We start from the raw sequence: 22,458 nt of genomic DNA, 5'->3' as shown, positions 1-22,458 counted from the left end.
GTAACTTTTGATGATAATAGTATATTGGATGAGATTTGTTATTTTTCAATTTGTAATTTCGGCCAAGTTAATTTACAGTATTCTTTTTTCAAATTTTTATTAAATCTTTTAGTTAATGGTTGATCAATCCTTGAGCTAAGATTAGTTTGAGAGTTCAATTATATATTACCAGAATGTTTGAGGGTTAAGAACGAAGATTAATATTGTTTATTTGAATCAGTATCGAACAGTAACTACCCGATTATTGCGTTGACTGAAACTTTGCTACATGGTGATATATTTTGATAACGAGTTTATTGATTCTAGTTTGGCGAATGATTGTAATTCTCTTACCATCAGAGTAAATATTAATAATTCCAACATTATAATTAATGTTGTATACTTTGGACCAGGATGTGATAAACAAGTTCATTTTGATTTTTTTCCATGTTTGAGAATGAAATATTTTTAATGATAATTTTAAATATATTTATTCAGGGGATTATAATTCAATAAATTTTTATCGTTGAAATTATAGTGATGATCCAGAATTGATAGATAACAAACTGGTAGCATTATCTAATTTCATGAATTTATTAAATTCACAATCGTTAAATAATATAGTGAATTCAACTGGCAGAGTGTTGGAACTCGTTCTTCAAGTATAAGAGTTAAAGTTCATCCGAAATTAGATGCTTTAGTGGCTGTTGATTTGTATAATCCTCCATTGAATATTGTAGTGGAGATACCAAAGAGCCGTTTTATAGTTGCTGGACGTGAAAATATGCCTCAAAAGAATAAATTTTATGTATTTAGAAGAGCTAATATGTCAGAGCTTGAAAAAATATTGAATGAATTTGACTGGAGTCAGTTATATGAATTAAATTATTTAGATATAGCAGTTGGGTATGTTTATAAAGCTTTGTTCGAGTTTTTTGATCTGTGTATAGATACCATTGAAAGCACTAAGCCCTGAAAAGAAATATCCAATTTGGTTGTCTCACGAAATAATAAATAATAAGGCTTTGCAAGAAGAAGAATAGATTTGCTAAAAAGAGGAAGTGTTCAGAGAAGTTCCTGCAGATCTTAAAATTAAAATTAATGTAGAATATATGAATTTTATTCGGAATGTGGAGATCTTAGTTTCTAGAGATGTAAATTATTTCTGGACATAATTATGTAAAATGTTTGAAGTCCAAAACAAAAATTTTGAATGAGAAAATTTATTTATATTTATTGTATAATGTTAAATATGAAGGTAAAATATTCCAGATGCTTTTGTCATTTTTTTCAAATCAGTGTACAGAGAGGAAGATGCTCAATATAATATTGAAGATTTACTCGAAGATAATAATATTTTCTCTTAAACTGTAGGTTTCAATTCAAAAGAAGTGAGTGAGATAGATGTAGCTAACGCTTTTAAAGATTTTAAGAATAAAATAAGTAGTGGTCTAGATGGTTGGGGTATACCTACTTATTTCCTCAAAGAATTGAAGAATTAATTAATTTTGCCATTATTGTATATATTTAATTTGTCAATTAGAAGCAATCAATTTCCTCCTTTCTGGAATGAAAAGAAGCTAAAATCACTCCTTTTTTAAATCAGGCAAAGAAAATGAGATAAGTAATTTTAGGCCTGTAGTCATTCTTAATAGTAGAGCTAAAGTCTTTGAAAATAGTATATATGGGAACCTAATTAAATATACTAAGGGCCGTTTGCACAGTATAGATTGCTAAACTCGATTAAGTTAATCGAGTTTAAGTTAATCTGAAAGTTTAAACTTGAATCGGTTTTCTCAGTGCATTTACTAATCCAGTTTAAGTTAAACTAGTTTAGTGTTAAGTTGGGAATAGAATGTCATCGTTTATAATATCAGGAAGGCTGATTTTTACAGGAAATTTGTTATTTGTTTACAAACCATCAGTAAATTGAGATTATGTAGCTACTATTTTAGTATTTTCTTGTTTTTGTTCAAAATCCACAGAGCTGTTAGTAAGCTGTACGGTTATAAAAGTGAAAAGCGATCAAGAAATTCTTTTAAAACTTATGTTTAGTTGGCACCAGAAAATATATTTTAGAATGTAAGATAAAAAAGTTATTTTGTTACGCTTGAATCTACTACGGTCTTCCTCGTTTATTAGAAATCTCTCGAAAGCAATATATCTCAGTTATGTGTTATTAAAAACATGTTTTCTAATCGAATTGTTTCAATTTCTATCAAGTGGTTTATTCAATCAAAATACTAAATTGGCAGTTACTGAAGCAAAACTGTTAAAAAAATTCTCTATCCCAGAAATTTAAATTATTTGTTTTTTGCCCAATTTTTCTCAGTTTCAAAATTTCTTCGCAGTCATCTTTATCAATCGCATTAAAATCTTCTATCAATTCCTCCATTACAATTATTTTAAAATTCAAATAATGATTCACTATAACCTAAATTAATAATAATTATCGTCTACAGAAGCATTAAAAACAACTGTCGAAAAATAATTTTAATAATTTATAGGTTATGTGCTCTAACCACGTGTCTTGAGACGCCTGTTTATAGCTGCGCGTTTCGAGACGCTTCCAAGGAATTGCACCTTTAATAGCCGCTAGCTATTTTCTAGTTTATAGCTATCATATTATACACTTTACATTCTATTGTGACATTGAATACGTGCAATTTTTTTCATAAAAGTAAACTTAGAATTATCCTTCCATCATCATGAAATGGATTGTAGTATATTCATTTAATGTTCATTCATGTACATAATATACCAGTAAAAATTAGGTAAAAACAACTGAATCACTAACTGCAGAAGGGGAACATGTCCAGTTTTCCTAATTTTACAGGAGAAGCAAAAATCTACTTTATAGGAAAACTAACAAGTAGAATTATTTCATATTTTACGTGAATAGATGCATAGTTATATCGTACATGATATTATGTAATTACTGAACTAAATTTCATTCTACAGAAGTTTTAAAAAATATTTTTTCAATTGGACATGTTCCTTTTTTGTAGTAAACAGTCATAAGTCGAAATAAAAGTATTTTTTTCTTGGAAAAAACAAGTTTATTTTACACAATTATATGTGAGTGGGTACATATTCGTGATTAGATAAGAATTGAATTTATTAGTATGGTACTTGAACATGCTCTTCAGTTTCATTCCCTTTTTCTGTTAGAAACTTAAAAATTTCATTCCAAAATTCCATATCATGTTAGATATATTTTTTTCTTTCATTTCTAGAAAATTGATGGGTAGCCTGTCCTTGTGTTCCTTCGAAAGTTGTAGATTCAACTGGGTATCTCTTAAACGGAATTTATCAGCACGCAGACTTATAGTTCAGTTTAAATGATAGTTACTTGGTTAAGCGGCTCTAATGACATCATGAAAAAAATTATAACTCCAGAACAAGAGATGATTAAGACTTGAAACAAACGACGGGAATAGATGAAAAATTTCATTCCAAAGAACTCTTGTTTGGCACTTTATATCTAAAAATCGTCATTGAAAGTAGTTACTCAGAAAACATACTCTTGAAAAATGAAATGTTTTTGAAAAAGTGCATTTTGTCGGTTAAAATCAAGTTTTAGTTGGAAATGTATAAAAACAAACTTTGTAGGATAGTTTATTGTGATTGGATTCGCGTTTACGAGAGGTCTCTATCATGAATGGTAACCATTCTATGATCGTTTTGATGAACGCTGGATCCGCCATTTTGAATCAGCCATTACGCAGCCCAGTCGCGACCCCCAAATGCGCATCAAGTGGTTCGGATAAAACAGATCATCTGTCCAATATTTAAACATTATTTATTCCGAGGTCTATAAATACAGGTCATGACACAATCCCGTGATCCCGTGATGCATTGCAAAATCACCATTTTACCAATACCTACTATTACTTAGAAGTAATAGTAGGTATTGATTTTACGGGGTTCTAGTTCACCAATTTTCAAATTTATCAGCTGTTATCATTTTAGATTGAACAACATGATGTGTTATTTTGTTATATTGTTCAAGGGATATTGCTTGGCTTTGAATCTTCTATCTTCTTATACTACTTATAAACTTCTTATCTCACTGACTCACTCACTCACTCACTCACTGATCACGATTTCTGGGAAACTACTGGAATGATTGCAACAAAACTTGGAATATAGCTTCCTTATACGTCCTAGGTGCTCACTAAGAAATCTTTTGGTGATATTTCAACTCTAAGGGTGGTTTTTAAGGGTTTAAAGTTCGTCTTTTAGCATGTATATTCTTCTTCTCCCAATCTCTTAATTATAATTGAAACGGTCCATATGTTACTATCGAACTATAATCTAGAGAGAGTAACTCTTCGAAACAGTTGTTAAACTGGCAACTACATTAATAATTTTGTCAGGATGGCATTAAGTTGAGATGACTTCATTAGGTTGGCACCAAGTTGAAGAACTAATTAAAATGCATTTATCGAGAACAAATTGATTGGGCACTGCTGCTTCAATCAGAGCTATTCCTGGGAGTATAGATAATTTTTATTTTTCTTAAAACAAACTTTTATAACGGGAGTTGCTTCCATCAATTGATCCTATTCTATCAAGACTAATTTTGTTTGTATATCCGACAGACAGCATCAATGCTCCCCATTCAAACAATGCTGACACATTGATGTGAATCTTACTATAATTTGCTTACTTTAGAACAGATAAAGATAATAATGTTGATGATCGCTATTGTTTCAATTTCAATCATTTTTGTCAATTTGCTTTTTATACCAGTTGTTATTATTATGTGAAATAAGCTCTCATTTAATGAAATCATAATCATTGAAATCAATTATACTAAGCAAGCAATCTCTGTTTGAATATGTGTGTTTGTGGATATGTATGTATGTCGGACGGATCTCGAAAACGGCTCTAACGATTTTGATTAAATCAGGAATATAGTGGGTTTGCGACGAAAAACATTATTTTGGAACAGGTCTCAACTCTGGGAAAATTCGCTGAAGTTCCTTGAGAAAGGATTATTGGTCCCTCAAGTAGCAGCTGATCAGAAAAAAGTTTTCCATAGTTTGTTGAAAACGTAAGAGAGTGTGAGCAAATGAAAAAGATTATAATAGCTGTAGATGAGTTACCAAAATTGGCCGACCTTATTTTAAAGTATTCATGGAACATCTGGAAGAATAGGTTCAGAAAGTGACCGGATGATAGCAAAAGAAATTTAAAATCGATCTCTCCAAACATATGGTAGTTGAATGTAATGTTCATTGTAAGGTGATAGAAATGCGACTAATTTCTTCAGCTTCTGTTGTATTGGTTCCTCTGTTGCTCTATGTTTGTACGCAGCCATGGCCTTGAGAGAGCCAGTTGCACTGTCTGTTGATTCATAATCCGGACTAAATACCACAATAACCAATCAGAGAAGCCTTCTATTAGGAAAAAAACCCTGCTCTGATTAATTCTCATGAAATTTAATCCTGATTGAAAATGAACAGGCTTTTGTGCTACTGGGCCTGATATTTTCATGTTTCAAAATCAGCTAAAAACCAAATCGAAAAAAACATAATATTCCATCAGCTGCTCCTATTTCATTTCAAGATGTCATTACAAGACACAAGACAAACCGATTGATATTGATAGATCACAAGTAAATACTAAAGTTGTCAATTTAGATAGAAATTAAATTGAATCATTTTGTTACGAGCAAATTGAATTGGATTATATTTTCAAATGTACCGCCATGAAGACCCCATAAAATGGCCGCTCCATAAGGAACATGAGTGTCAAAGAAAAATGAAAATTTTGGACAAGTGTCCCTTCTGCAGTTAGAAATTCAACTGGAATTCACCCAAAACTGTTTTAAACCTTAATTTAGGATACACTTACTAGAGGTTAGTTGTTATATACATTAGGTGTTCAGCCTGTTTGAGTTGTCTTCTTCTTTGGTTGGGCTGCTCCATTGGGTTGCCTGGTTGGCAGCAACTCAAGTCTCCATGCCTCTCTGTCATCCGCCATCCTTTCGAGGTCACTGTAGTGGCACATCTCAGATCCTTCTTCAGTGTTGTTCTATGTATTTAAGTTCTATTCATCTTTCATTACTTGATTTAATTGCATAAAAGCTACTTGTTTTGAAAAATTGTAAACAATATAGATGTTTTATTTACAGAAAAGTTGCAGCAGAATGGAACGTATGTCAGGCAAAGCCGAAAAGGGCTGCCAAGCTACGAGAATTCTTGTACGACACCATGCACCACTTCTATCTACAGTATATCTTATTGAACGAGGTGAGCTTTCATTTTATAATACATTTTTCCCATTCTGACCTTGGCGAACTTGAATTTTTTGTAGTTTACATTCATTATATCGTAATTCATTTGAAAATACAATCCGTAATCTGAAAGCAAATAAAATTTCATTATTATAAAACAAAAATAAACGCCTGGGAAACAAAATGAAATTTTTTACGAGTCTGCCTACAAAAATATCTTTTTTTGGGGGGTGTGTGCGTTGGCGAACTCTCATATTAAATAAATCAAACTACTGTCTACAGTCGATATGTAGGCCAGACATTGAGGCGCGATGCACACAGGAGAAACGCTTGATACGAAATAAATTTCTTTCTGTACATAAGATTAATACAGACCTGTGCACACCGAGTTACATGAAAGCTCGGTACCATGTTACCAGTAGGCCTATCAAGGAAACGTGAATGTTGAATTGCATCAGAGTTGTTTCACATATCGCCCCACTATAATTGATGTAATCATCGTTCCGGCGAAGCCATTCAGCAGATCTCAGCGGGTGTCGACCAAAAATCTATCAATTTTTGAAAAACGTTTGTAGTACTGGTATTCAAAAAATTTCACTAAACCATTCGATTTTCATGTCGAATTTTGAATTTTTCAAAGAAAAGAGAATTTAGTTTGATGAACGTTGCTGGTGCTATTTTACCGTAATCAGGGACTCATATTCTCCGTTGGAATCCTTCGTGAAACTAAGTAAATAATGTTTTTTCGGTGTGCTTGCAAGAAACTGTTATGGTTTTACTGTACTGGTACCATGTCACATTACATTTCCGATGGCATTCATCTGGAGCAACTGAACGGTCTTGATCTGCACACCTGCGACGGAAGCCACGTTAAGCTTTTCTCTTGTACAGTCGAAAATGACCGCGAAATGTTTCTTTAGTAGCTGGTCTCATAAGCGCTTACGTTGTTAATATAAAGTTGATTTGTGAATCTCATTATTGTACAGTACACTTCTACTGTGGGAAAATATTATACTTCATTTGGATAGTCTATAATAATAATAATATTCGTATAGCTTTTATTAGTGTTTTAGCTTTAATTAGCTTTAATTCACTTCGCCTGAATGTCATATTTCAGCCGGCACCGATAGTTTAACAGAGTAGTCTATATCCTCTTAGATATCATTTTTGTCAAACTCATTTCTCATTGTTTTACCGTATTTTGCTTTGAACATGCATATAAGATATTCTCAATTTAGAATTTGCTTTCTTACCGTTCTTGCGGTTAATCATCGTTCTTGATGTATAATTCAACTATAGACATATTATGGAACATTACCCACATCTAGAATATTTGTAATAATTGGAAAAGTAACAGATTTGGACTGACATCCGTTGTGCTTTTCATAAGTGTGATTGTAGAGATAGACTAGTTGAAGTTCATGTTTGAATGAATAGAACTCAATGATTGCTTGTAATTGATTATAATTTGGTTAATGCCAATTTATGTGTTTGCAGCCAATGGAAAACTGTGCGTATCTTGAAAAGATGTCAACGCTTGTGACATTCTACACAGACATGGTCCTTAAAAGTTTCAAGTATGTACTTTAGTTATGTAATTATCTAAAATTATTTTTATATTACCGTTTATACGAGTGGATTTGCACAAGTTCAATTTTATAAAACTATATGTGTATAAATATATTTGTTTTTAATATTCCGCTATTGTTCAGAAAAGTATGGATGGAAATACTGTAAAAATTATAAGGGTATATATATTTTTGCAATATTTATTACTATAAAATCAGACTTGCAGCATGGCACATCTTTGAAGGATTTGTGTGATCAATGTACCGCCAACACATTTTCTACCATAATTCATTAATTGCATTGTTTCTTAGGAAGACTCCACACAGGAGAGCTCAGTGTCAATGTCGCCTCAAGGCCGAGCTTTTTTAAGTGTGTATTAGGCCATGAGACCAACACTATCTTCGGATTTCAGCCAAACAATTTTTTATATGGGCAACCGAAGAAGCGCCACTGTCCAAAATTTCAAAGAGCGTCTGCTAATTCCCCCACCCATAAAGCGCCACTGTTCCAAGTGCCGCTCACCTCAGCAGAGTCGAGCGTTGTTTTTTTTATGATGACTTGTGTAGAACAGTAGAAGCACACGCATTGAAGGATTCCATCAGGGTGTCTCTTTTGGGTCTCACCTCCTACCTGAGTTTTGAGGTGCTTCCTCGGAGGTCCGTTTCATGTGGGCCTAGTTTGTTGGCCTAGTTTGTTGGCCTAGTGGCCTGGTCCACACATGTGAAGCCTCATTGAGTTGTCAGCTCCGACAGCAATCGCTTTCATGTTTGGAACTGCTGCTGAATTCGAATCCTCAGAGACGAGTCTCAGGTTGTCTACAAGACATGTCTGGAGACCAATCCTTGTCTACAGGTCAGCTGCGAGACCTAAAATCACAAGTCTTTGTTCTCTTACAAAGAAATGGGAGTCATCATGCAACTTTAGAAATATCATGTTTCCATGATAAAATCTCATTAAATGAAATATCATTTCCATCCATGTAAATTTTGATCCATTATAAACTTAATTTTATAAATAATTCCACCCATATTGTTCTGATTTGTCTACAGTAGAATATGAGCAGAATATAAGCTAACTAAAAAAAATCCAATAATAGATGAACTTGTGTGTTTAACTGCTATTTTCAATTTAATTAATTTATTACGATGAATTATAGTTGATATTGAAATTACATTGGCAATGAATATTTTTTTTATTTATTGCTATTGTAATTTCGTATTACTTATAATATATTGTTATTCGTCTCTTTTTCAGGGTGATAAAGATCACTGCGAGGAAGCAAGTTATCAAAGAAAAACTCGTGTTTGCTCTTAATCTCTTTCTAGGTGAGTATTTACAAATTTGAAATCTTAAAATATATTTACCTTTTCAAAAATTATAAACTTTTTAGTTCTCTTGGGCCCGGTTGCACAAAAGCCGGTTAAATTTTAACCGTAATTAATTCCACGAGAATCAATCAAAGAAGGCTTTTTTGAAAATACGGCTTCTCTGATTGGTTCTTGTGGAATTAATCACGATTAAAATTCAACCGGCTTTTGTGCAACCGGCACTTACTCTTTTATATCTCCTCTGTTTTGTTCTGTTGCTATCCTATCCTATTAAGCGTGCAATTTCTGTTGGTATGTATAGCCTAGTCAATAAAGACATTGATGCGCAGCAAATTAAGGGAATAATTTGTTAATATACATAGTATATAGCCTAGAACCGCAGAGTCCCCATCGTCCCACCGCTTGCTTCAACCACAAGGACCCCACCCAAATTTCAAAACTGCAATGGCTTCATAAAACAAATAAATCTCTGCTCCAAATAAGATATCGAGCTGAATTTGATTTCCTCCTTTTAAATATTATTAGATCTATAGTTAATGATATAAAATCTTATTGATCGTTTGCTAGGAAGCTATTCGATTTCAAAGCCAGTAAATTAGGAAATTTTCACCTCATGATTTTATATCTTGTCTAATAAAACGCTTTCGATTCTCAAAAAAATGACTGGTTTAAAAGTTGTAGCTTGTTCCAAGGCCTTTGAAATTATTGTAACCGCCCCCGATGGAAAGAGAAAGAGATCTGTAAATACTTTTGGGAGTCATGGGACTTGCTTCTTAAAAATCAAAATTTTGCTTTCTAACCAACTTTTAAATTAAACTAATGAAAATTTTGACAACAAATAATCTATCATTTAATTTCACATTCTAAAATCAAGAAAACTGTCTATAAGATTTTGCTAACTCTAATCTGATGTCAACTGTTTATGAAGGTAGGTAGCATATGCACTTTATTCATTCCACTACTTCAAATGAATAATTAGGGACTGGGTCATTTTGGGGTTTAAAACATAAGCTAGAAAATTAATAGCACTTACCATCTTGCAAAGTATAAATCCTCCACTATTAGAAATTTTAAAACACTCATTGATACTGTTCTAATTCTACACTTTTTTAAATGAAACAATTAATAAATTTCGAGTTCTTCAATCAATTATTACTATTCGAATTGTATCTTATCAATTTTTTCACTATTAGATTATCATAATATCATAAGACATAGTTTTTTGGTGTCCTATAATCCTAATTGTTCAGCTTATCTGCGCAATGTACGTTTTTCCCCTACTTGATGGCCCATTTGAGTAATACTACCATAATAGGTGATTTCGGAAAACTAATATCAAAAGTGTTTTTTCAGTTGCTAATGCCATCCACCTAGATGATAGACAATTGAATATGATCAAATTGTGAATCTTAATTCTCCCTTTCATGTGCATTAAATTAAATTGAGAATGAGTATTTTTGAAATTATGCTAGCTTTGAGAAGCCGCAGATTTTAAGAAATTTATCCTCTCTCCAGAGTTCAAGCTTTTTTTCAATCACACGGATTCGTTGAATACAAATTTGGGACAACAGGGCTTATACAGGGTGCTCTGAAGAAAGGTGCCCTCAAGTCAGGGCGTGATTCCTCACATCAAAAGAAGAAAAAAGTTCTAATTGACATAGGTCCCAGAAACAGATACTTGAAGGCAGGATGCTGGGCACAAGGGAGAGAGGTAGACCGAGGAGACGATGGCTGGAAGATGTTGAGAACTATCTGACGTCAATGTCATTGAGAGGCTGTAGACGAAAAGCAGTGGTGCGAGATGAATGGAAGCAAATAGTTGAGAAAGCCAAGGTACACCCAGGACTGTAGCGCTTAGAGAAGAAGAAGAAGAATAAGAAGAAGAACGGTCCGAAAATTCTTGGTTACCACGTTATACAGAGTAAAACATTTCGTCTGAATTTCAGTTTCCCTGCCGAAACGAAGCCCTATGGGTATTTGCTTACTGTTAATTAAGATGTACAATTTAGCATACTTTTATGTAAAATGAACTGAGAAATTGATTCCTGAAATTGAAACTGAAAACCGTTTCCAGACTTGTAGCTACAGTAATTTTCAAGATAAGTGACGAAATACGCGAAACTTGGTACCGTAAAACAAGTTCCTTTAATGTTTGAAGCAGATTTACTATGTTAAATGCACAATAAACACGAAATTTTTTTATAGAACTTGTAGAAAATTTAATTTTCAAAGAGAATGATGAAGAATAAGTCTATAATAGACAAATGCAACCTTAAAAAAATAATCCTTAATTACATACAAAACGCATGAAAAACAGACAAATTCAAGCTCTCTATATTTCATGCGTTAGGTATGTAATTATAATAAACCTTTTATTGCAACTTTTACAGTATTTACCTATTGGTACATAGTAAAAATAAAATAAAATTTTCATGGTTGCAAATCAGCTTCCGCTGAGGTTACTTCTTTGGTTGGCACCAAATGAAATATGAACATGATAAATAACATTCACTTTTGAAATTTAGTCTTTGTATAGCCAAACACCGCCGTACACCTTCTTCATCCTCTCCCATTCCGTCCTCTCCTGTGCTACCCTCTGCCATGTTGCTCCACCGCAGACTCTCCTAAATTCCTCGTCCCATCTGTTGGTTGGTCGTCCTCTGCTTCTCTTCAGTGTTCGTGGATACCAGTCTATTATCTTCTTTGTCCATCTGTTGTCTTTTGTTCTCGCTATATGTCCTGCCCAGTTCCATTTTCTTTTTACTATCAACCGTCCTATGTCCTCAACCATTGTCTCTTTGGATATCCATATTTTCGTCTTTTTATCTCTTTTAGTAACTCCCAACATGATCCTTAGCATTGCTCTCATACTAGTTCTCATTTTCCTGATAATTTTTCCTGTGAGAGTCCATGTTTCACAGCCATACAACATAACTGGGATTATACACATCTGAAGTAATTTTCGCTTATTTTCCATAATAACCGTGGAGCGGAAAAGGTGATTAAATCTTTTAAACATTGACCATCCCAACGCAATTCTTCTTGTGATTTCTCCCCATTGACCGTCTTTTCCAATTCTTTGCCCTAAATATATGAAGCTGTTGACATTTTCGATAATTCTTCCTTGGTTCAAATCAATTACTTCATCTGCTTGACAATTGAAACTCATAACCTTTGATTTTTCAAAATTTACTTTAAGGCCTATTTGTTTTGTTTCTTCCATCATCTCATTTAACATATCCTTAACTTCACTTGCACTTCTTCCTATAAGAACAATATCATCGGCAAATTTCAAGCAGTTCAACCTCTCCCCATTGATATCTATGCCTCTATCTTGCCAGTCTAAATTTTTGAAGGTTGTTTCTAAAACGGCATTAAATATTTTTGCAGATGGCACATCACCTTGTCTTAATCCTCTTTTCACACGTATCTCTTTACTCTCTCCTCTTACTGAACATTCTAATTTCATATTCTCATATATATATTTAAAAATTTGTAAATATTCATCTTCAACACCAAGTCCAGCTAACGTATTCATAATAGCGTTGGTTGTTACACTATCGAATGCTTTTTCAAAGTCGATGAATAGTAGGACCATTTGGAAATTGTATTCCCTCGCCTTTCGTATCAATTCCAGCAGTACTAAGATATTGTCTAGTGTAGAGAAATTTTTCTTGAATCCGGTCTGATCGTTCTGTGTTGCGGCATCTAAATTTCTTCCTATTCTGTATGTTATTATTGCAATGAAGACTTTGTAAATTGTACAGAGGAGACTTATTGGGCGATAGTTCTTTACTTCTTTTCTGTCTCCCTTTTTATACAGTAGTATTAGGTTAGCCTTCAACCATAAATCAGGAACTTTTCTATTTTTTAGACATATATTAAACAACTTGACTAGTATACTGGTTACAGCTCTTCCTCCCGCTTTTATTTCTTCATTTGTAACTCTGTCCGGTCCTCCCGCTTTTCCTTCTTTTAATTTGCTTATTACTCTCTCCACTTCACTTTCCAGGATTGGAAGGCTATTTTCTACTTGACCTGCATCCAGCTGTTCCTCTCTCCTTCCACTGCACTCTGCTGATGTGTCTGTTTCAGGCCCCTGTATACTATATAATTTTTCATAGAAGTTACAGATTGTCCTGAGAATACCTTCCACTTCTCTCTCTTCCTCGCCAGTCTCATTTTTCATCGAGATCATTATATTGGTGCCTAGCTGTTGTCTTCTCAATGTTTGTTTAATACTTCCTCTTGATTTAATTGTGTCTTCTAATTCTTCAGTTTTCTTGAGCGCTGTCCATTCTTTCCATTTTCGCCTTATTAATTTAGAAATTTCAGTGAATTCAATTCTATCCCTATCAGACGTTTTCAGTCTTCTCCTTTTTGCCAAAAGTCTGATTATCTCTCTTGGAGTTGAACGTCTTCTGTTTCCTTCTCTGTCGTTCAAGGTATCACTTGTACTTTTAATAATAGCAGATAGTTTACTTGATATGTCTTCCAATAGACAAACGCAACCTTAAAAAATAATCCTCAATTACATACAAAACGCATGAAAAATAGACAAAATCTGTTAAGCTCTCTATTTTTCAACTTATTCTACATCTTTCTTTTCAAAATTAAATTTTCTACAAGTTCTGTAAAAAAATATTCTGTGTTTATTGTACATTCAACATAGTAAATTTAACATAGTAGTCCTCCAAATTTGACTCATTTTTGAAACATTGTAACTCAGCACTCAATGAAAATAGAGAGCTTCTAATTATTGCATTTTATTCTATATTTTATCATCGTAAAAAAGAAGAGTATTTTTTCCTGTTCGATGGCTCGATTTGGTAAAAATATCAGAGAACTGGAATAGGAACCTAAAATCCGAAGTTTTTGAGACACCTGCAAAAAATCTCCGGGGCTAGAAGGTCAACTATTTGTATTTAGGATGTCCAATACTCCAGAAGTATTGCACAAGAAAATATCGTGTTTGGAGTTCTCCAGCAAAAAGTGCCTGACGACTGGACTTGGACTATTCATCATATTTTCTCAAAACTGTAGAAATTCATACTGTTCATTTATTTTTCAGAAGGATCGCCTGAATACATTTTGGATACACTCTTGAGGTCAAAAATTATTACAAAATATTACAAAAGTTTCTGCGATTTCATTCTAAAGTAAGTTTTGACTTCGAATGTTAGAATATGGAACTCAAGCTTAGACTAATTATAATTTCAAATGTTAGAATACGGAGATCAGTTCTAGACTAATCGTAATTTTATTTCTAGCAATGTCATGGTATGTTTTAATTCTTACAATATTTGAAAATTATAATTTTGGGATCATTTGTAGAGTAGGAAGATTAAAATAAAATATATTCAGGGCTGGTGAAAATTATGGAACCAGCTTAAAATTGCTTTTGCAATGACAGTAGGTTCCATCGGAGATCCTATTGGAATTGACTACTTTTCAGTCGCTTCAAAATGTTTGTCTGATTATTGACAAACTTATTGGATCCAACTTCATTTTTTTAAGTGGAAAGGTTGTTATAATTATGATAGATAATTTTTATACAGAGTTTTAAGAGAAAATGAAAGGGGGCAAAAAATTATCAGACATTTTTTAAATATACTCAGTTGACTTATTTATTTCATTTTTGTATGATTCATTATTATCTTCAAATGTAAATATCTTTGAAACGGTTTTAGATATCTATGTGCGGATTTCGCCATTCATTTTCTCTTGAAATTCTGTATCGAAGTAATGTCTCTCAAGATAAGTTGAGAGTGATCCATGATGGCGGACAAAAATGTTGAAGCTAGAGAAGATTAGTTTCTCCAATTCAAATAAGATCTTCAATGAAATCTAATTTCAAATTAACATTATAAAAGAAATATTAAGCTGTTTCCATAACTTTTACTAACTCTGTGTAATTGTTTCAATGATACCAAATTTGCAATGGAATCTATAAACGAGAAACATCTCTATATTCGAAAAGATAATTCATTAAAGATGAGGATACTTGGATCCATTACAAAGTGCGATGAAACACTTGATATACTGTAATATTTAACAATCTCGTTAGATTTTTGAATTAACATTACTGAATATGAACAAAAAGCTATTTCTTGTAAGTAATACAATAGGTAAGTACAGTATTGGTTACTTCTGCTGGATTACTTGTCATGGTCTACATGTCATTGCACTTGATTCGTGATGTGAACCACCACACACAGTTGTGGCACTAGAGAGGAAACTTTGTGCTAATATTCAACCATATTTTGATTCTTACCCAAGACTTTCATGCTGTATTTTCTCATCGCAACCTGTTAGAACTTCACTGTTGTTTGAAGGGTTCAGGTTATTTAGTTCCACTTAACTCAAGTCAATGCAAATGAATATCAGTTACATCCAACCACGGGCAAAAGATAGCATAAGATGATATTCCATGGTATATGTTGCAAATTTCACTGTTAACTAAAGTCAATCGTCCTAGTAGTTATTTTCTTGACTCTATGTGACGCTGGTAGGCTCTCATACTGTGCCGTTCGTACACTTTCACCCCAAAAATACAGTAATAATAGACAGACGACAGTAATCGGTTTGAGTTAACTGGCTTAAAATTTGGAACATGAACGACTTATTCCATTTACCCTGATCCATTCCCTATTGGGATATCTTCTCTTGCTATCTTTTCTCTATGATTAATTTATGTTGTTCAACTTATGAATCCTGTAAAGAATTGTGGAAATTGTATGTATCTATGTATTTTGCATTCCCTGTTTTTATAACTTTGAATTGTTTTTATTATTACTTTGAATTCATTACTGTTACTTATGATTACTATTCATTACTTATGATTTTCTTGTTTTATTGAACGAGCGTTAGCGAAGCTCTCATCTTTGACTTACTAGAGCCCAAAGTCGTTTTCTGTCTGTTTGTATGTTCGACAAGAACGAGAATCAGCTTCAAATTTTGAACACGAATTCTTCGAACCTTTTTACAGGTCAAGTTCGTTGGACATCAAAATTGACTCACTCCTTCGTCCTTCATCAGGATATTAAAATAACATTAAAAGTGCATAAGAATAAAATGGTTTGATTTATCATTTATCAGTCAGCTGGAATCATTTGCATGTTATTTCTGTAATTTTTCCGTTCTATTGAAGAATCTGATGCTATTATTTGGCAGTTGTTACACACACTGTCAGACAGACAGACTTTATGCCCTGACACTAAGCTGAATAATACACAACATTAATTTATAAGTTCTATATTAACTCGCTTCCGTTAACGTCTGCCTGTCTGTAACATACACGTAATTAATAATACTACATGTGATAGCAGTTGCTATGACAATATTTTTGTTAAAGAGTAAAATTTTACTTTCCTTGCCCTATTACCATAGGTAAGGAAAGTATTGCTTTCCGAAAAAAATTAAGGTGCTCCAATTTCTAAATTTCTATACGTTTCAAGGACCCCTGAGTCCAAAAAGTGGTTTTTGGGTATTGGTCTGTATGTGTGTGTATGAGTGTATGTGCGTCTGTGTACACGATATCTCATCTCCCAATTAACGGAATGACTTGAAATTTGGAACTTAAGGTCCTTACACTATAAGGATCCGATACGAACAATTTGATCAACGATTTTGATCTAAGTTATACCTAGAATACTCATTTATAAGCTCTATCAACTGCCACAAGTCCCATATCTGTAAAAATTTCAGGAGCTCCGCCCCATCTATGCAAAGTTTGATTTTAGATTCTCAATTATCAGGCTTCAGATACAATTTAAACAAAAAATTTCGAGTGGAAAAGATTGAGAATGAGAATCTCTACAATTAATGTTCAGTAACATTTTCACCTAAAATTAAAAATGAGCTCGAAATTCGAGAAAATGTGATTATCCAATTATTGCAAACTGTTGGCAACTGTTGATTCTATTAAAAGACTCCTATGAAGAGATAGCAGACCTCGTGTGTCTCCAGCGTTATTACCCTGTCACCAGCTGGCTCAAATCTTTGAATAGTAGACTTGAGATGCGCGGGAACACTAGCGTCAGGTGATCAATTTTCATAACGGCAAGGAAAGTTGTGTGAGTGTGCCACACCAGATTTTTTGAGTAGAAGCTACTATAGTGAGGTCTACGTTATAATGGCAGTGGTTAAAGATATGAGAATAGCGATGACGATTCTCTGCATTTATTAATTATATTTCTACACTGTCAAAAACATAATTGGCATCGTTGTGGACCTAGAAAAGGATAATACCACCGGCTTTGTCGAATGATAGACAAGGATAGCAATTCCAAAGCTGAACAAATACTGTCATTATAACGTGGACCTCACTGTAACACTTGAAATTAGGGTACCCTAATTTTTTTTGGAAAGCAATACTTTCCTTACAAATGGTAATATGGCTTGTATAGTTTATGTAAAACAAGTTGAGACTTGCCCCTCCATCCGAAGAGATTACAGGGTTGCCAAATCGTGTAAAATCGCAACTTTCTCAAATTTCTAATTCAACGTCAGAATTGGGTGTATAATATCATCCCCGATATCCTAGTAGTGCTAAAAAAGTTTCAGGGTTGAAGGATTAAAAGGAAATTTTACACTTATGATAAAATTGGAAACATGGCGAAGATTTGTTTTTCTTTTGAATATCACTTGTCTCAGAATCATGAAGCGTTGTAATACGTAATAATTTTATATCAAATCAACGGGGAGATTTGTCTGTCTCCTTTCTATTCATGTCAATTCAAAGGAATTTTAAAGTTAGAAGAGTAGCTGCATGGTATGCATTGTGTACCAAATTGTATGCTATAGGCTGGCAATTTACAAGATTATTTGACTGAATTATTTCAAACTCAAGCAGCTGATTGCCTTTAGAAAGGCTGTAATGAAACACCGCTTGGATTATTGAAGGCGAGGTTGTCATTTTCACTATTATTATGATCATCTTGCTTGCAGTTGCTGAATTTTTCAATCGTTCTGTATTACTTTCCTTGCCGTATTACCATAGGTAAGGAAAGTATTGCTTTCCGAAAAAAATTAAGGTACCCCAATTTCTAAATTTCTATACGTTTCAAGGTCCCCTGAGTCCAAAAAACTGGTTTTTGGGTATTGGTCTGTATATGTGTGTGTGTGTGTGTACACGATATATCATCTCCCAATTAACGGAATGACTTGAAATTCGGAACTTAAGGTCCTTTCACTATAAGGATCCGACACGAAAAATTTCGTTCAAATGCAATTCAAGATGGCGGCTAAAATGGCGAAAATTTTGTCAAAAACAGGGTTTTTTGTTTGAGATATCGTGTACACAGACGCACATACACTCATACACACACATACACACACACACACACACACACACACACACACACACGATATATATTTTTATATATATATATATATATATATATAATATATATATATATATATATATATATATATATATAGACTACAGTAACTATATTGAAAAAAAATTCAGAACAAATACCCAAAAACCACTTTTTTGGACTCAGCGGACCTTGAAACCTATAGAAATTTAGAAATTGGGGTACCTTAATTTTTGTCGGAAAGCAATACTTTTGTTACCTATGGTAACAAAGGACAAGGAAAGTAAAATGAAGTTGAATTATATGACGGATCCAAGATGGCGGAAAAAAGTTTTGAAGCGACAGAAAGTTTTTTTTTCAATTGGAATAGGATTCCCATGGAACCTACAACTGTAATATCATACTTGCAAAAGATATTATATTTAGCTGTTTTCATAATAATTCTTGCCAACTCTGTATAATATCAAGTTGCGGATCTCAGAGATCAATACAACAGTATGTTGTATTATGAGCGAGCTCTTCAACCCCCAGTGGTCTCTATTTAAATATTAGTAATTTTTTTTTTTTTTTACAGCAAAATAGCCGACGACCTATCTCCAGATAATAAACAGCATACAAGTTCTTCCACCAATAAAGAACCACGAAATAAAATATTGATGTACGTGAGGTACATACTTATGTTCAAGTTGTGGTACAAGATCCAGAGCGGTGTTGAAAATCGCAGAAAATTGCAGCAGCTGGCAGTGTCACGGCTAGTGCCACCAGACGACTTCCGCCAAGCCTTCAATCCAAAATGTAGTCTTGGAAGTGTACTTATGAATGTTCCCAAGACTAAAAGCAATATCACAGAATTCTACATGGTCAGCAAATTCGACCCAAGGGAGAAAACCAAGGTAAATTTTATATCTCATTCACAATCCTGGATTAATATATTGCACTAATGTTGCTTAATTTCTCTCATCATTATTTCAAACAATGGCTTGATGAGCAATCATCATCATAATTTTTGAAGTCTAGTATTTCAGCTTGAATTTTTCCAACGAATAAACTGTGTAGCTTTTTGGAGGACATCTACTACTCAACAAGAAGAGCAGCTGGCTGTTTGTCAAATTTCATTTTCAACTTGATCTCGGTAAGTGTTGGAATTATATATTAGTTTTCCACTTGTTTCAGGACATTCTACTTCTACACTGTCAAAAACATAATTGGCATCGTTGTGGACCTAGAAAAGGATAATACCACCGGCTTTGTCGAATGATAGACAAGGATAGCAATTCCAAAGCTGAACAAATACTGTCATTATAACGTGGACCTCACTATAACACTTGAAATTAGGGTACCCTAATTTTTTTGGAAAGCAATACTTTCCTTACAAATGGTAATATGGCTTGTATAGTTTATGTAAAACAAGTTGAGACTTGCCCCTCCATCCGACGAAATTACAGGGTTGCCAAATCGTGTAAAATTGCAACTTTCTCAAATTTCCAATTCAACGTCAGAATTGGGTGTATAATATCATCCCCGATATCCTAGTAGTGCTAAAAAAGTTTCAGGGTTGAAGGATTAAAAGGAAATTTTTACACTTATGATAAAATTGGAAACATGGCGAAGATTTGTTTTTCTTTTGAATATCACTTGTCTCAGAATCATGAAGCGTTGTAATACGTAATAATTTTATATCAAATCAACGGGGAGATTTGTCTGTCTCCTTTCTATTCATGTCAATTCAAAGGAATTTTAAAGTTAGAAGAGTAGCTGCATGGTATGCATTGTGTACCAAATTGTATGCTATAGGCTGGCAATTTACAAGATTATTTGACTGAATTATTTCAAACTCAAGCAGCTGATTGCCTTTAGAAAGGCTGTAATGAAACACCGCTTGGATTATTGAAGGCGAGGTTGTCATTTTCACTATTATTATGATCATCTTGCTTGCAGTTGCTGAATTTTTCAATCGTTCTGTATTACTTTCCTTGCCGTATTACCATAGGTAAGGAAAGTATTGCTTTCCGAAAAAAATTAAGGTACCCCAATTTCTAAATTTCTATACGTTTCAAGGTCCCCTGAGTCCAAAAACTGGTTTTTGGGTATTGGTCTGTATATGTGTGTGTGTGTGTACACGATATATCATCTCCCAATTAACGGAATGACTTGAAATTCGGAACTTAAGGTCCTTTCACTATAAGGATCCGACACGAAAAATTTCGTTCAAATGCAATTCAAGATGGCGGCTAAAATGGCGAAAATTTTGTCAAAAACAGGGTTTTTTGTTTGAGATATCGTGTACACAGACGCACATACACTCATACACACACACACACACACACACACACACACACACACACACACACGATATATATTTTTTATATATATATTATATATATATATATATATATATATATATATATATATATATATATATATATAGACTACAGTAACTATATTGAAAAAAATTCAGAACAAATACCCAAAAACCACTTTTTTGGACTCAGCGGACCTTGAAACCTATAGAAATTTAGAAATTGGGGTACCTTAATTTTTGTCGGAAAGCAATACTTTTGTTACCTATGGTAACAAAGGACAAGGAAAGTAAAATGAAGTTGAATTATATGACGGATCCAAGATGGCGGAAAAAAGTTTTGAAGCGACAGAAAGTTTTTTTTTCAATTGGAATAGGATTCCCATGGAACCTACAACTGTAATATCATACTTGCAAAAGATATTATATTTAGCTGTTTTCATAATAATTCTTGCCAACTCTGTATAATATCAAGTTGCGGATCTCAGAGATCAATACAACAGTATGTTGTATTATGAGCGAGCTCTTCAACCCCCAGTGGTCTCTATTTAAATATTAGTAAATTTTGTTTTTTTTTTTACAGCAAAATAGCCGACGACCTATCTCCAGATAATAAACAGCATACAAGTTCTTCCACCAATAAAGAACCACGAAATAAAATATTGATGTACGTGAGGTACATACTTATGTTCAAGTTGTGGTACAAGATCCAGAGCGGTGTTGAAAATCGCAGAAAATTGCAGCAGCTGGCAGTGTCACGGCTAGTGCCACCAGACGACTTCCGCCAAGCCTTCAATCCAAAATGTAGTCTTGGAAGTGTACTTATGAATGTTCCCAAGACTAAAAGCAATATCACAGAATTCTACATGGTCAGCAAATTCGACCCAAGGGAGAAAACCAAGGTAAATTTTATATCTCATTCACAATCCTGGATTAATATATTGCACTAATGTTGCTTAATTTCTCTCATCATTATTTCAAACAATGGCTTGATGAGCAATCATCATCATAATTTTTGAAGTCTAGTATTTCAGCTTGAATTTTTCCAACGAATAAACTGTGTAGCTTTTTGGAGGACATCTACTACTCAACAAGAAGAGCAGCTGGCTGTTTGTCAAATTTCATTTTCAACTTGATCTCGGTAAGTGTTGGAATTATATATTAGTTTTCCACTTGTTTCAGGACATTCTACTTCTACACGATACATAAATTATAATGACCACTTATTTATTCTGAATGTCCACATTAATTCAACTTGAATTGATCTCAATATCCTCTTATAATTCTTCCTTAATTCTTGAGAATTGTCAGGAGTACTTATTACATCTATTGACCCATTTCCGTTACGTTGGATACGTTTATTAATTTATTCTTAATTTATGTTACTAGGGAGGAATTTAGAATGGATCGTCTTAAACAGTCCTGTTTTGATCACTTGTTCATTTGACTAACAACGTTATCTGTAATACAGGTGTGATCAAATTGATAATATCTGATAATTATATCATAAGCTGTAAAATATTTAACAGACTTTCAGGGAAAACAACAAGAGCCAAAGTTATCCTAGATATAGGCAAATGTATTAATATTTTGAAACAAAATGAGTGGAACAGCTGCTAACTTGATCTATGAATATCGGGGCACCGAGCTTCGCTCATTATTTATTTATTGATAAACAGAACACAATTCTTTAAAATGATTGGGGAAGGATTAACAGGC

At 33.4% G+C, this 22,458-nt stretch overlaps 1 protein-coding gene across 1 annotated transcript in view; it reads left to right on the top strand.

Annotated features, from left to right (window-relative positions):
- LOC111057675 overlaps positions 1-22,458 on the top strand; it is a 58,546-nt gene that overhangs the window by 16,116 nt on the left and 19,972 nt on the right. Inside the window, exons 3-7 of the mRNA XM_022345132.2 lie at positions 6,122-6,239; positions 7,721-7,800; positions 9,047-9,117; positions 14,192-14,279; positions 19,015-19,333. Coding sequence (XP_022200824.2) covers positions 6,122-6,239; positions 7,721-7,800; positions 9,047-9,117; positions 14,192-14,279; positions 19,015-19,333 — 676 coding nt within the window. The remainder of the gene's footprint in view (positions 1-6,121; positions 6,240-7,720; positions 7,801-9,046; positions 9,118-14,191; positions 14,280-19,014; positions 19,334-22,458) is intronic.

This window comes from Nilaparvata lugens, chromosome 6, assembly GCF_014356525.2.
Source record: "Nilaparvata lugens isolate BPH chromosome 6, ASM1435652v1, whole genome shotgun sequence".
Lineage (NCBI taxonomy): Eukaryota > Metazoa > Arthropoda > Insecta > Hemiptera > Delphacidae > Nilaparvata > Nilaparvata lugens.
The sequence above is the reverse complement of the archived record's forward strand: the minus strand, read 5'-3'. Positions and strand labels throughout refer to the sequence as shown.